At 49.9% G+C, this 14,443-nt stretch overlaps 1 protein-coding gene across 1 annotated transcript; it reads right to left on the minus strand.

Moving 5' to 3' along the window:
• Positions 1–274: 274 nt before the first annotated feature.
• LOC134045921 (lipase member M-like) lies at positions 275–4,017 on the minus strand. Its single transcript, XM_062496052.1, has 9 exons — positions 3,919–4,017; positions 3,490–3,607; positions 2,852–3,050; positions 2,627–2,736; positions 1,743–1,879; positions 1,445–1,591; positions 898–969; positions 602–667; positions 275–508 (listed from the first exon to the last, which is right to left on the minus strand). The coding sequence occupies exons 1-9, from the start codon at positions 4,015–4,017 to the stop codon at positions 275–277; spliced, it is 1,182 nt and encodes a 393-aa protein (XP_062352036.1).
• Positions 4,018–14,443: the final 10,426 nt, after the last annotated feature.

The following is a 14,443-nucleotide window of genomic DNA, read 5'->3' on the forward strand; positions in this document are numbered from 1 at the left end:
CTCCCACAAACCCAGCAAGCCAAGAGCTGGAGTTTGGCTGTGATGCAAGACTTTATTGCAATCTCTACAAACACATAGGGCAGGCAGAAATCACAGCATTGCATTTAAAAGCATCAAATCAGCGTGGAACAGGGGAACGGGAGACATTTTTAAGCAGGGCATCCCTGACACAAGCCCCGTGCCCCAAGACACGTGGGAATGGGTGGCCCCTCCATCCTGGGCCAGCACATGGATGGATTCATGGATGGATTCATGGATGGATTCATGGATGGATTCATGGATTCTCCTGCATCAGGGCCACCATCCGCGTGTACATGCGCTCTGGGGCATTCAGGCCCCAGTGGTGGTCGAAGTGGTTCCAGTCAGGGAAGTGCTCATGGTGGACAACGCTGGTGAGGTGGGACAGCAAACGCTGGGTCTCCACAGGGGGAGTGACCCAGTCTTGCCCCCCACTCCACAGGGCCACCGGCACCCTCATGGCCTCGATCTGGTAAAAGGGCGGCGTCAGCTGGGAAGGGGAAAAGCACTCTTGTTATCTGGGGGCTCTGATGGGTGGGCTGTAATCCCCAGTCCCAATCCCAGCCAGCCCCATCCCCTTCACCTGGTTGTACTTCTCCATGTTTCTCAGCCCGTAGTCAAACTGCCTGAACTCCGCAGATTTTGCAGTCTGGAAGGCAGAGGCAAAGGGTTAATCCAGGTGATACCCTGGGTCAGCCCCCCGGACAGCTGTGGCTTTTGAGACACCTTGGTGCCACAGCTTAAAAATCCCTTTTATCTCTTGGCTTTGATTCTACCTCCTTTACCTGTTTCCAGGGTGAATGAAGCAGCATTTGAAAATACCACGTTCACAGATAAAAAGAAAGAAAAGTTAAAGTAGTTATAAAATCAGAGTCTCACCTGTCCCCAGTGCAGAAGATTTTTTACTGATGTATAGTCTGGAAAATGAGATATGTACACATCCATTCGGCTCTAGAGGAAAAATAAAGTATTTTCTAAGTGAGTTGGGAAGGATGAAAATCCATCTAGGCAAAAAACCCTCAAACATTCTGTCTTATAACTGCAAGATATACGCTCTTCATTCTTTAGCAGCTTTATTCTGCTCAGAGCTAGAAGCAGCTTTCAAAGGTAAGCCACTTAATCAATATCTTAAAATGGAAATACAAGTGGTCCAGTCATTCTTTGGTTATTTTCTTCTGTAAACTTGCCTGTCAGCCAAAAATGAGGCAAGAGTTTCCTTTCCCTAAGAGACAAAACCACAAATGATTCTCTCTTACCAAAGACTCCATTAGGTTCAACACCCCGACAGCACTGCAGGAAATCCCCAAATAACCTCTGCCTTTCACACCTCATTTTGGGGGTTTATACCCATTGTTGTGTCTCCTTAATGATCTCCAGGTGTCTAGGAAAACCAGAGAGGGCAGGACTGAGAGTCTGGTGCACCCACCGTGTTCAAGTTTTTCCTGTCAAACCCTCCGACGAGGAAGATGCTGTTGGCACACACTTCAGCTGCCAGCAGCTTGCTGCATGTCTCAACCAGGAACTCCTTCTCCTTCCTCGGCACCAGAACCAGCTCTCTGGTTCCAAACAGTTCCTGCAAGAGCACGAGGAAATGTTAGGAATGGTGTTAGGAGCTTCAACGCCTGCCGCCGGTGCAGGATCAGTGCGCAGTGATAATGCAGGGGGCAGGAGTTGCCAAAAGTCCCTGGATTTTGGGAGTAACAGTCCACAAACACCTCCTGTACCTTGAGCAGCAGGTCTGGTAGAAAGGCTAGCTTTAACACAGGGCCCTGGACATGGTGGAAGGTGTACACAGGAGCCAGGGCAAAGAAGAGTTTGATTTTCTCGGCCAGATGTGGCAAGCTGGAAAATGCTATGAAACCTGAAAAGCAGCATGAGATCACAACATGAACCCCAGCTCACCCCAGACCCTGTGTTTGAGGTGCAGGGTTTGAACAAAAAAAATGTTCCTGGATGCCAGCACAGTGTGGGATAGATGGGCAGACCATGGCAAACCCCTGCCATGCAGAAGGGCCAGGAAGACAGGCAGGGACAGCAGCCAGTGCAGCCCTGCTCCCAGCGGTGTCCAGTTTGGGATGGACATTGATGCCTCTTTCCCACAGCAGCCCCATGCCCTGCTCCTGATGACTTAAGTTTTAGCTTTCATATTTTCCAGATTCTGTACTGCATTGGTGTATGACTCTGAACTTCGTATAAAGTCTTAGCAAGTTCTCCTCACAGCTCACTCAGACAAAACAATCATTTTCCAGCCTGAGAACCAAGGACACTGTTGGAGCTTCAGGCCCAAAAAGTGCAAACAACAGCAAATTGAGGAGACCAATCTGGGAGATGGGACCTCATAACCTGGAGCTGTAATTGGACAATTAACCCAAATATGTAAATGGACAAAAACTTATAAAAGTGTGAAAACTTGTGACACGCCATCCATCTTGGGTCCATCTTGGGTAGAGCCATGGACAGGCTCTTGTACTGCCCAAGGTGTATCCTTTGAAGGCCTTTTTAAAAAATACCCACTTTATTCCTTTAACACTGTCTAGCTTCTGTTCCAGGTAGCCTCTCACAGGCATCACCCCCACCCACTGCCCTCTCCCACCCCCACCTCACTTACCCAGGGAGCTGCCCTGAGCATGGCCCACGTAGAACAGCTTTTCCTGCTCAGTTTGCATCAGGATGAAGCCCACCATGGCCGGGAGGTCATACATGGCCATCTCGTGGAAGCTGCGTGGCAAAGGGAGAGCCTGGAGGAGATTCCCGCCTCCCAACATCCCGCAGACACCAGGGGCTCAGGGCTGACAGCCCTGCACCCCAGCCCTGTCCTTGGTGTCCCCCTGACCTGAAATCCCAGAACTCCTCGGAGCTGACAGACAGGCTGCGGTGCCGGCGGGACCAGCTGTTGCCCCGGTTGTTCCCGATCCAGACATCGTATCCCGCGTCCGCCAGGATGAAGGCCAGGCTGCTATCAGGGAAATTGTCCACCCAGTCACCACCATCCAGACAAAACCCATGCACTATCAGCACTGGGGTCCTGGGTCCTGAAAGAGGAGATAGTAGGTAGCTGGGAAAAGAAGACACCATAAGACACCACTGTACGTCCTGATACTGTTTTCTGCAGGCTGCACATTAAACGTTCCCTTCTCCCATTATTTCCCTGGTTTTGCTGGTGTTGTTTTGTGTTTGGGGGGGGCTTTTGCCATCCCATGCCCTGAGCCTGGACCTTGGAGTAGGGGTTTGCTGCAGGGAAAGAACCACTGGGGCTTTGCTGGGTCGCACTGCCCCATCTCAGGTACAGCAAAACAGTACTGAGCTCCTGAATCCCCAGGAACAGCTCAAGGCAGCCAGAAAGAAACTCCTCATCCCTCTTCCAGCTGCTCAAACCACGCCTGAAGGCACAGGTATTCCCACTTTTTCCTCTCACGTCTAGGCAGGGGTCAGGGTCACAGCTGGTGCCCCCCTCCATGGGGCTGAGCCCACCTGAGAGCCCAGGGTCCCCCTTGCCATGGGGAATCCGGTTGAGGCTCAGGAAGTAGCCGTCCTCTGTCATCACGTCGTACTCCTCGCTGGGATACCCATGGAAAAGGATCTTCTGGCTCTGCAGAGACAATGGTGCAAGGGCAAAGGATAGCCCAGCACCTTGAGCCTGCCTCAGCTTCACCCACTCCTGCCACCCACGTTCCCTGGTGTCACCTGCACCCGAAGGAATTAGAGGGAAAGCAGGGAGATGCCAAGCTCAAGCTGAGGGCATGAAGTGAGTGATAGCAAAGCAAATATGGGAGATTTTTGATGCCCCAAGCCGCCAAAAGAGGCCTGGTGCAGATGCAGGGAGGGGGTGAGCTGAGCTGGTCCCTTGGGAAGGACTTTGGGCATACTCGTGGGGAAGCGCAGTGCCCCGCCAGCACTTACAATGTTCATGAACGTCTCAGGGTTGTAGAACACTTCAGCACCTGGGATGGCACCTTCCAGCCCCTGGGCCAGGCACAGGGCCACCAGCAGCAGCCACATCTCACCTCTCTGTAGCACCTGGGGGATGACGGGGCTGGATGAGCAGGGCTGTGTGTGCTCCAGAGGCTCAAGGAGCACTGTGCAGCCCCAGAAGCAGGGCAGCAGAGCCAAAGCCTGATGCTGCCACAGGAAACAGGTGCTTACAAACCCCTTGTGCGGTTTGGAACCCACCCCAAGCCTCTCTTGCTGACTGTTCTCATCTAGTCCAGCTGTAATTGCAGTGTGGGACAAGCAGCCTTCCACCACCCCCTGCCTGGGAAAAGCATCGGGGTGCCTTCAGGGAAATCCTCAGGCTTTCAGGGGAAACATTTCAGGGAAAGAATCCTCCCCCAGAGGGAGGGGTCTTGTCAGAGGTCCATCCGGCAGGAGCTCCCCGGCTCCATCCCTTCCCTGGATGCTCCTTACCAGGTGCTCCTGGATTGCCCTGCCACCCACAGCACCCAGCCCAAGGCATTCCAGACTCAAGGGCAGATCCAGCAAAGTCCATTTCCCTGATGATCATGTTGCAGGAACTAAAGATGGCTCTCTGCCTCCCAGAGTGTATTTTCCCAGTAGCCTTTTTGCATGGAAAGCTTTCCTGGGCTGCTCAGGAAAACGGCAACACCCACCTGCTGCAGAACACCGTGTGGCCACAGCAAAAACTCCCTCCCACGCCGGAAAACAAAGTGTCAGCTCAAGCCCTGCTCTGTGTTCAAGCCCACCACCACCCTGGTGCTTCCATCTCTACATGGAGTTGAGAAGGGATGTCCTGGAATTAAACTGCTCTGATGGCTGAAGGAAGGAGATGTCGGATTCCTCCTTGATCCTATAGACAAACCCCACTGCTAAACCTGATCTCCCTTTGTCCTGCCCAGCTGCCCAACACCACTGGCAACAACTGCAGGCTGGACTCAGTGCAAATCACCACTTTTAGGTGTTTTTAGTCCTGCAGCCCCTCAACCTGGGTGTGTAATGAAGATAGAAAGGACAGCAGGAAGGCAGGAGCTGCAGTGGCCAGCTCCTCACTCAGCCGCACACAAACACAGGCAAGATATTGCAGGCCATGCCTGGGGACATCAGAGACTGAGCAGTTGCTGAAATAACCACTTCAGCAAGCATTGTGGGTAACAAGGGGTGGGTAACAGGCCTGCTCAGGAATCAGGAGATGCCAGATAGAACAATGTGATCCTCTGTGCTGTTTTCTTGTTGATACACCCACAGGAGTTTCACACCAATTGCATCCTCTGGTAGAGCTTGTCACTTAGGAAAGAGCTTCTTTCCCTTGGGGCTACATCCCCTGTCCAGAGAGGCATCAAATCTCTGCCAAATTCTGCTCCCATGGTTCATCTCCCTTAGATCTGCACCCAATCCTGCACTTCACCACATGCAAAGGGACCCTCCACTGCTCCATGGCCAGCATCAGCTCGCACACAGGCCTGTGGTTTCTGTGGTTCTTGCACATTTTGTGACGAGAACTTCCTCCTCTCAACACCCCTCTGTCGGCTCCTGAGGTGTGGCACTGAGATTTCCCACAGGCTGGAGGTCACCTCCATGCCCAAGGCTCTGCTGCCCAGCCCAGTGTCATCCAGATGTTATAGTGGCACACCATGCTGGCCAAGAGCAGCGACAAGCTGTGCCACAAAGCCTACAGATGTCAGAGAGAGCACTGGCAGGCAGTATTCAGCAGTGACAGAAGCAACTTCTGGTATCCCAAGATGTGGTAGAGAGGGAAGGATTAGTCCCTGTGCATTCCTGTAGCATTCGGCAAGCACAAAAAGACTCCTGGGCTGGGGTGTGAAAACAGGGTAGGAATGCAGAGACAACAGCCAAAAAGGTAGTCCCCACTTCCTGCACCCAGTCTTGGGGTCACACAGGTCATCAGAGTTGTGTCCATCCCCAGGTGACCAGCACAGTCCACAGCACTCCCTGGAGGAGAAGCCAGCTCAGTGCCTCACAGAGGACTTGCCCATGCTGCCCAGAGCTCAGCCAGGCAGGACCAGTTCCTCCAGCCCTGACTGGCAACACAACCCACCATCGAAACCCATACTGCTACTCAGCTCTGAGTCCCTGAGCATGGGCAACCAGGGTGGAGGGCAGCAGAGGTGGTCCCTGGTCATCCTCAAAGCTGCTGTTCGCCAGCCAGCAGCCCTGGATAATGCAACCAAGCCCCTGCACCCCAACCCTTTCACAGAGCCAAAATGGATGACGGCTCAGGAAAATGTCTGACCACCAAGTTCTCCACGCATAAGATGCACAGCTGGAGTGATAATAATACCTCTTGACTCGGTTGGGATCCTTTCTTTCAGCAATAGCCTGGGCTAGAAGGAGAGCAGGAGAAGATCAACCTGACCTGCTGCTTCACACCCTCCGTGCAGTCAGCAGGGCTGGTGGCCCTGAGGGAACCAATTTTCTTGGTTTATAAAGACACCCGGAGAGGTGTCCATCAACACCTGGAAGCCCAGTACCTCCTCAGTCACACAACCCAGTGATTCAGACACTGCATCCCAAGCCCCAGGGAGCTCAGCAGCAAAGAGCCACATCCTAAAGTTTGGGATGCATCCCCATCACCGGGATCACACAGGTCTTGTGGTGTCCTCCAGCTAGGAGCTGCATTTTTGGCATTCCTTGGCATAGGGATTCCAGATGCTTTGCCTGCGCCCTGGGGTTGCCAGACAGGTCACTGTCTGCTCATTCTGGCTTTCCAGGTGCAGGTACCTGTTGGCAACACGTGTCAGCTCTGCATGTCAGCACCAGGCTGAGGGACAGGGCTCAGGGACCATGCCTGGGTTGAAAAGAAAGGGGCAAATCTCACCCAGGAAAGGAGGAAAACACCACTTGCATGTGACACTGACTGAATTTTGTCAGGGTGGACATCCTGGGAGTGGAAATGCAAAGGGTGCAAATCAAATCTCCTGTGGGCAGGGGTGACAGTCAGCCCTCCATGATGGCTCTGAGTCCATGCCCCCCTTTAACCACATTTTCCAGCCCCATCACCTCTCCTTCTGCCAGGAGGGCAGTGGTGGTGGGAAGGGACCTTTGGGGTGTCCATCTCCATCCCAGCTTCCTGCTTGCCGTGATTTGGGGTGGTATCACTGCTGAACAAAGTATTTCCTCTGTCAGTGCAAAATGCCTCTGGCTTGGATAGACACACGTTTGTTGTGGTTTTCACCAGAAGAATTATTGTTTGGGCTTTTTCCGGGGTTTAAATGCTGGCATGAAAGAGCAGGATGAGCCACTTTGCAAGAGTTCTATTTAATTACGGGGCCTTTGGGTGCTGCTCCCCACACCCAGCCAAGGTCCTGGAGGAAGGAGGTTGGTCTGGTAAGAGCTACAGAGAGGTGGCAAAATTCTGGGTTAGGAGTTCCCTGCCCTGACTGACCCTTCAGGCAGCACCAGACACAGACCTTCAAGGCAAACTTGACCATGCCTTTGAGAAAAGAGAGTAAAAACCATGCAGAGAACAAAGCAGGCTTAATCTTCAAGCTCACCTAGGGACAGCCTCCACCAGCAGAAACGATGAGAGTCTTCTCCCTCAGCTTCCCTACTACTACAGCTTGGGAATTTAACATTATTCTAGTGAGGTCACCTAGAGGTCACCTGCTCCTTCCCACCACCCTGGAGCCCAGTGGCTGGAGGATGCTCCCCAAAACCTGCCTCTCCCTAACCCAGCTCATGACCTTCAGGCTGTGGCTCCCTGCAGTGCTCACACTGTCCCCAGCGTTCCCTGCTGCCAGCAGAGCAGGGGCAGGCAGGAGGCTGCTGAGATCTGAAGATCTCAGAGATCACAGAGCTCTGCAGACAGAGCCGCACAGACCTCCTCCTTCTCCCCAGAACGCCCCAGAGGCAGCAAAGCCAGATCCCACCAGGGTGTGGGCAGGGACGCTCCGCACATCGGGCTGCAGGGGTTAGACCAGGTCTGCCTTTGGTCCCTGTGTTCTCACAAGCAGCTTCTGGCCTCCAGGCTCACCTTCATGTCCCTCAGTGGCTTGCAGGAAGCCTGACGAGCTTTTCTTGGTCCTTCAGAAGTCCTTCCTCTCCCAAAATTCCCGTTTCCCTCTGTGCCTCTCTGGACAAGCTGAGAGCCCACAGCTCTCCCTTAGGCCTTCCCCCCTTATTTCTCCAGCCCCTGCCCCACCTCCTTATCCTCTCCTCCTGGACAGGCTTGGCCACTTTTGGGAAGGATGACTCCATACCTGGCCCTCCGGCTCCACTCAAGACAGAGATGTGTTGCGCATGCAGTCCCTGGGAGGGGATTATCCCCTCTCTGTGGCACTGGGGAGGCTGTATCTCAATGCAAAATCCAGATTTGGGTTCCCAAGGATTACTGGGACACCCCCACATTGGAGTGAGCCCACAGATGGTGGGTGGAGGCCAAGGCTAAGGTGCAAGGGGAGGCTGGGCTGGCTCAACCAGACCCAATGACTTATTCCCCCTGCCCAAAGGGGTCCCAGAGACGCCGGGGCTGAGTCCTGTTTGGAGAGGCAGAGAGAGAGCCCCAGAGGCACAGCACAGCTGCAGCACAGAAAGTCTGGCTGTCATCAAGGAAACAGCCTGAAACATGTGAGCAGAGCAGCCCTGGAGCCGTGGGGGATCCACCAGCTCCAAGGCAGCTGTCCACTGGCTGGACAGGTTCAAGTCATAGTGAATTGCCTGGGAGATCCAGAAAACATCCAGAAAACTTTGACCCCTCTGCTTTTCCTCTCAGCTGAGGCAGCAAGCTGTTGTCACGAGTCCCTCTTGGCATGTCCCACTTGGGAGCTCCTCACCAGCATGTGCACGGCCAACAACCAGGATAATCACAGCTAGAGCCAGGACACGTTTTCCCCCACCAAGCAGGAGCTGAGAGACACTGAGGGGACACAAGGGAAGGTCCTTGTCCAGGGCTGGGACCAGCAATGCCACGGCCACACCTCCCTGCTCTGCCACTCTCAGCCCAGCAGCCAAGGGACAATTGTCTCTCCTTGAAGCCAGTGAGGTATTTCCACCCCTGACCTGTGGTGGTTTGCAAAATAGCTCCAGAAGGAGGGTGGGGAGGGGTTTAGTTATGGGAGCAGCAAAATGATCAGGTAGCGAGGGAGCTCAGCACAGAACCTTGCTTGGCCCCCTGGTGACAAAGGAGGAAAGCAAACCAATGACAGGGGTGGCCTGGGGTTTTGGGGTTGGGTGGGATTTTTTCACTAGCAGACTTTGCATTCTGTTGCTGACAAAGCAGAAAAACCTGAGCGCAAGTTTCTTGCTAAATTAAACTCAACAGCACTGAATGCACACACAGAAAGGAACATCCCCCCTGCTCTGTGACAGAAGGAATACCAAAAACCTTCATAATCAGCAGGAAAGCGCAGAGGATTCATGGAGGGGCTTATTCTCCCCCCTCCTGCTCCTCCACAACTGCAAGAAGATGAAAAGTAAAGCCAGCCATGGCATTGGGGTGATGCTGGTTGGCAGCAGCCGCTGGGCATCTGTGGTCCAACCTTGGCCCCCATCAGAGACAGCATCACAGCTGCAGAGGGTTGTTGAGGGCCTGAGATAACAGCATGGCTTATCAAGGCAACAGAACTGCCCCTCTGAGCCCAACAAAGCAGCACAAATGCAAGTGTTGGTGGTGCTGTCTGTAACCTGGCCCTTTCCCATCCTCTCCCAGGAGAGAGCTCCATCCTCACAGACCTCCTGCTCCAGGTGGCCATGGCCAGGCCACACAACCCCTGCACGCTCAAGGAGATCTGGACAGCCATGGTTTGTTGGGTTTGGGATTTCTCTATATCCCGAACTACTGCTCTTCCCATGAGGATTTGGGCAGGAGCTCATTTTCCTCACCAGCACATTCACGTTTCACTTTCACCAGCACCCTCTGCTGCCCAGGCTTTCCTGCTCCCTTTGGAGAGCACCATCCCAGGCACAAGGACAGCTCCAAGACCTCAGTGCCCACATGGGCAGCCAGCAGCTAGCTGAAGTGCAAGGAAATTTAGGGGAAAACCCCTGAGATGAAAGCAGCATGGGGCAGGGGGTCTCAGGTCCCTCTCTGCCTGTGTGTGGGGGATGCTCCCTCCCAGGACTCGCATCATGGTCACACCAGTCCTGTCCTAGCAGCAGCATTGGTAGGAAAGCAGCCCAGTGTTCACCCTCTGGCTGCTTTCCAGTAATCTCCTCCTCTCCCCATGCCTTTCAGTGGGTGCTTGTTGGAGGAAAATAAAAGAACTGTTAAAACCTATGGAATAAGTTTGGCTCTGAATTCTTAATTTTTATCCCAGTTTTTTTTTTCTGATTTGCTCATGCCTTAGTAGGTTGTGCAGTGATTCACCCTGGGGGTGGCTCTCCACTAACATGGCCCTACACTTGATACCAGGACCAGTGTCACGTCACAGCTGGTCTGTAGCTGCACAGAAAAATGTGGCCATAACAGAAAACCCAATTCGGCTATGGAGACGCCGACCAACCAGATGTGTTAGCACGGGAGTTTTGAACCCCCCCCAAAAGGGGGCACTTTATGGGGGCTGCCTGTGGCATGATCCTTCGGTGTGGCCTCTCGTGTGTCTGTCTCCAGCCTACGACCCTCACATGGTAAGCGGTGAAACCCGACGTCATTGACACAGACATTCCCTGTGTAGAGCGGGGGAGACAAGAGCTGCCAGCAGCAAAAAAAAAGCTGCAAAAACAGAGGCGAGGAGAGCCTGACAAAAATGGCAAGAAAAGCCAAAAAAAGCAGCTTGGAGAGCTGCAAAAGTTCAGAGCCCTTTTGTATATATCCCTGCACACAGAAGGAAAAAAAGCCGCCAAAGGACATGGATGGACGGATCTCAGTGGAACACCCAGCTGTGAAGGTATGGATCCTCCTTTTACCTGAACAGGGGGGTAAAGTACACACAGCAGGCGTTGTTAGCCTTGCTGGCGTGGCCTGGGATCCACAGACTGAGTGCTGTGAAGCTCTGGGGGCTTTGGAAGGCTCTGTGGATGTTCTAAAGCCCTGGAGGCTTGTTTCCAGGCTTGCTGGGGTGTTTGGAAAGCACACAGGCGGAGAGGATGGGCAGGAGAACAGCAGCCAGAGGGGCACCCAGGGCTCCAGTGCCCAGAATTCTGCCAAAACTCTGAAGCTAGCAGAGAAGGTAAAAGTATTGGGGTTTGTAGAAACCAGAATACTAAGGTCTGAAATGAAGCATGGACATTAGATAGAGTAAAATATTTAATTAAATCATTCTGTTTTAAATCCTCCTGTTATGGATATTATGTTTTCTAAATAAGTTGTATCTACTACCAGTTTCCAACATCAGACTTTCCCATAGTCCAATAGATTTTGCAAAATCAGACTTCCTGCCTTTGTTTGATCAATGCTGCCGATCTACAAAGACCAGACTTCCCAATTTTTGCTGGTTTTTATCTACCAAGACCTGATGATTATCTATGAGACTGACTATCGCCCAGAGACTTTACAGATGTTTATTTGACCACCACTGCTTACCTGGCAAAGTTAAAAATTACAATGACAGCCCATACTATAAGAAGAGGCTGCAAACCAAGGTTTGGTGGAGCGTGGAGTGGGCAGTGACCCCTCACGTTCCCCAGAGCTTCTTGCTCTGTCTACATCAAATAAACCAATCTAAATTTTGCTGAATATCCAGACTTTTTGTTTCTCACTTATAACACTGGCAACAACCACGGTGAGCATGGTGACCCCATCTGCACCACCAGTGAACTCCTGTAAGTCTGATAGGGCTGGGGGACGACAACCAGAAGACGGCCCCTTGTCCCCTGGTCCGTTTGATCCCAAAGGGGACCCTGTATCCCAAAAGAGCTCTGCAGCCATCGTGAGCTGAAACTGTGCTAGAAAAGAACCCTAACTAACAGGTAATCCCTTCCTCAGGGCCACTATAGCATTTGCACCTCCTTGTGAGGGAACACCTGCAGGCTAAATGGGTCGTTTCTGCATCTAGTCCATGCACGATTTAAGGAGTCATTAGCGTCAGGAAAATTAATCCACAAACACCAGAGCTTTATGTCCCAAAAGGAGACAGAGGAGTCCTTTTACTTTATTGGAATAAAGGGAGAGGCCAGGGGCATTTGCCTGGGAGGATGTCTCAGTTTTTTGGAGGACTCAGCCTCCCTTTTTATCCTATTTTCCCGGCCACATTTCCCTCTCTCTTTCCCCCTGGGCTGCAGTACTTCAGAGGCACAGACTTCCCAGGACACCTGATACCTGAGATTCCCCTCTGATGTATAACCCTCCCTTGTAGTTTTTAATTCTTATGGAATTCACGGTTTTTCCCCAATTGCTTCTTTCATCTTTCAATTTTTATCAGCAAACTGTACAGTTTGTTTGTAAAGGCAAATATCTTTCTTTGACATTCATCAATCACTGGACTCCATCCCATTGTTTCTTTTATCTCTCAGTGCTAGTCTTATCTACCAGCAGACCCACAACTCGTTTGTAAAGACAAATCCATCATTCCTCATTAGTGTTGTTATGCCTGTGTTACCACTACCCCAAACCCTTTCACCATCCCACCTTGTGACACCTTGCATTGCTTTGATTACTTTTTTTTTTGTGATTAGATGCTCCTGTAATATTTTTGAATTGTAAGCTATCCTTTCAAGTGGGAACAGATATGTTTTTTCAAGGTACCCTTTTCTGGAAGAACAGCTCCCACTTTGCTGCTTCTCTGATGTGGAAAAGGCTACCGCTGGCATAAAAGACCTAATCCTTGCATCCTAAAGCAAAATACTGAAAATGTATGAACTCTTCTGCTAAACATGCTGTCCTTAAAATATGTACTACATTTAATAGCCTAAAAGATTCCATGAACTCCATAGTGTGAAAAATGAAGTTTATTATTTGGAATTTTAGAATATAGAATAGAAGGGATAAAAGCAGGGACAAACATACCCAGTGCTGGGGTGCTTTTGGTGATTAACCAAAGAACACAGTGTCAATGTAAAACATCATTCTCTATACACTCTGTATGTTCCATTGCTGGGGGCACATGCATATTCATGAGTTTATTCAAACATTCCTTTGAGTTTTTGATGTTCCAAGAACTCTCTTGTCTGACTTGTCTGCAGGACATCCTGTAGACTAGGTCAATATATTTTATTTCTTCCTGGGTTCCCATTCTGTTGTTTCTTACTCCTTGACAGTGAGAGGAGTCAATAAATCCTTCCCAAATGCTTATGCTCTGGTTTCTGTCACTATTATCATTTGGAGAGGCCAGTCTGCAGATGTAAGAAAAATAATAATTGCCTTACACCATTCTCTAAGTTGGTTACATAGAGGTATTCTAGTCTCTATTTTAACATTTTGCTGAAACCTATGATATAATATATTTAGGACACTACGATTCATATAAACTATACAGAATATACATAAACTGACAGATTATAATATACAAAAGCAGTTAAAAGTAAGTATAAATTGTACCATATCAAAATACTTGTGTTGCAAAAAGCTAATCTATGAATGTGAAAGCCAATATTATATTGTCATCTATAACAATAGATATTAAAGAGGTGCCTTTAGGCCAAGAACAGTTTCATTAGAAAATTTCAGATGCAAAGCTCTCTAGCTAGGTATTTTCCACCTGTCACTTCTGTTTACAATGCCCACAAAATCATTTTCATGCTGAAAATCACTTAACAGCTACCTTTCATATTTATTCATGGCTAAACACTCATGCCAACTCCTGTTGAAGTCAACAGGAAGTTTCTAGATGTAACAGGTCTGTCACTGCTATCACTAAGATACTAATTTGTATGTTTTCTTATTTTTGAACCAAAATATGAGTGTGTCATTTAGTGTTAGGTTTTCACAGCTAAGCATGCAGATGCAATAATGACAAGACTGAAATAATTTGAGATTACAGAGATCAAAAACTATACATGAGAAGGTATTAACAGGTATTAACAAAATAGTATTAACAGGCAATGGTATTAAAGGTATTAACAAAAATGGTTTGCCCTACAAGCTTCAAGGTTATACCCTTACACCTTTCCTGAAGAAAACAGATTAATTGAAGATGCATGATCATCCCAAAAAACATGTTTAAACTGATTAGAATTGTTGATTAGCACATGTATACGGTGAAATTTCTTTTTTTATTTTCACCAACTAACGCTGGCTCAATTTCAAAACTCTTAACAAAAGGCTTTATTGTTTGCACTGCTGCCATTAAGCCATGATGTTAAGTATACTGACAATGCATTTGCAAAGTTTTAATACAACTGACAAAATTGTAATGCCTGACACACACAGGCATGCAGCCATAAGATATTATTTGATGATTACTTATGTATATTTCTTTGATTATTTGTAAGTTGTTTATATTGGATAACTTTTTCAGTGAATATTAATGAAGGTTTGTTTTTAAAATATGTTAAGGCAAACCTTCCCAGCCAAGTTCCTGTCTCTGATCAAGCCCTGAACCTGGCTGGTAAGGGACGTATGCTGTAAATCCCAGGTGTT

Source organism: Cinclus cinclus, chromosome 7 (assembly GCF_963662255.1).
Source record: "Cinclus cinclus chromosome 7, bCinCin1.1, whole genome shotgun sequence".
Taxonomy (NCBI): domain Eukaryota; kingdom Metazoa; phylum Chordata; class Aves; order Passeriformes; family Cinclidae; genus Cinclus; species Cinclus cinclus.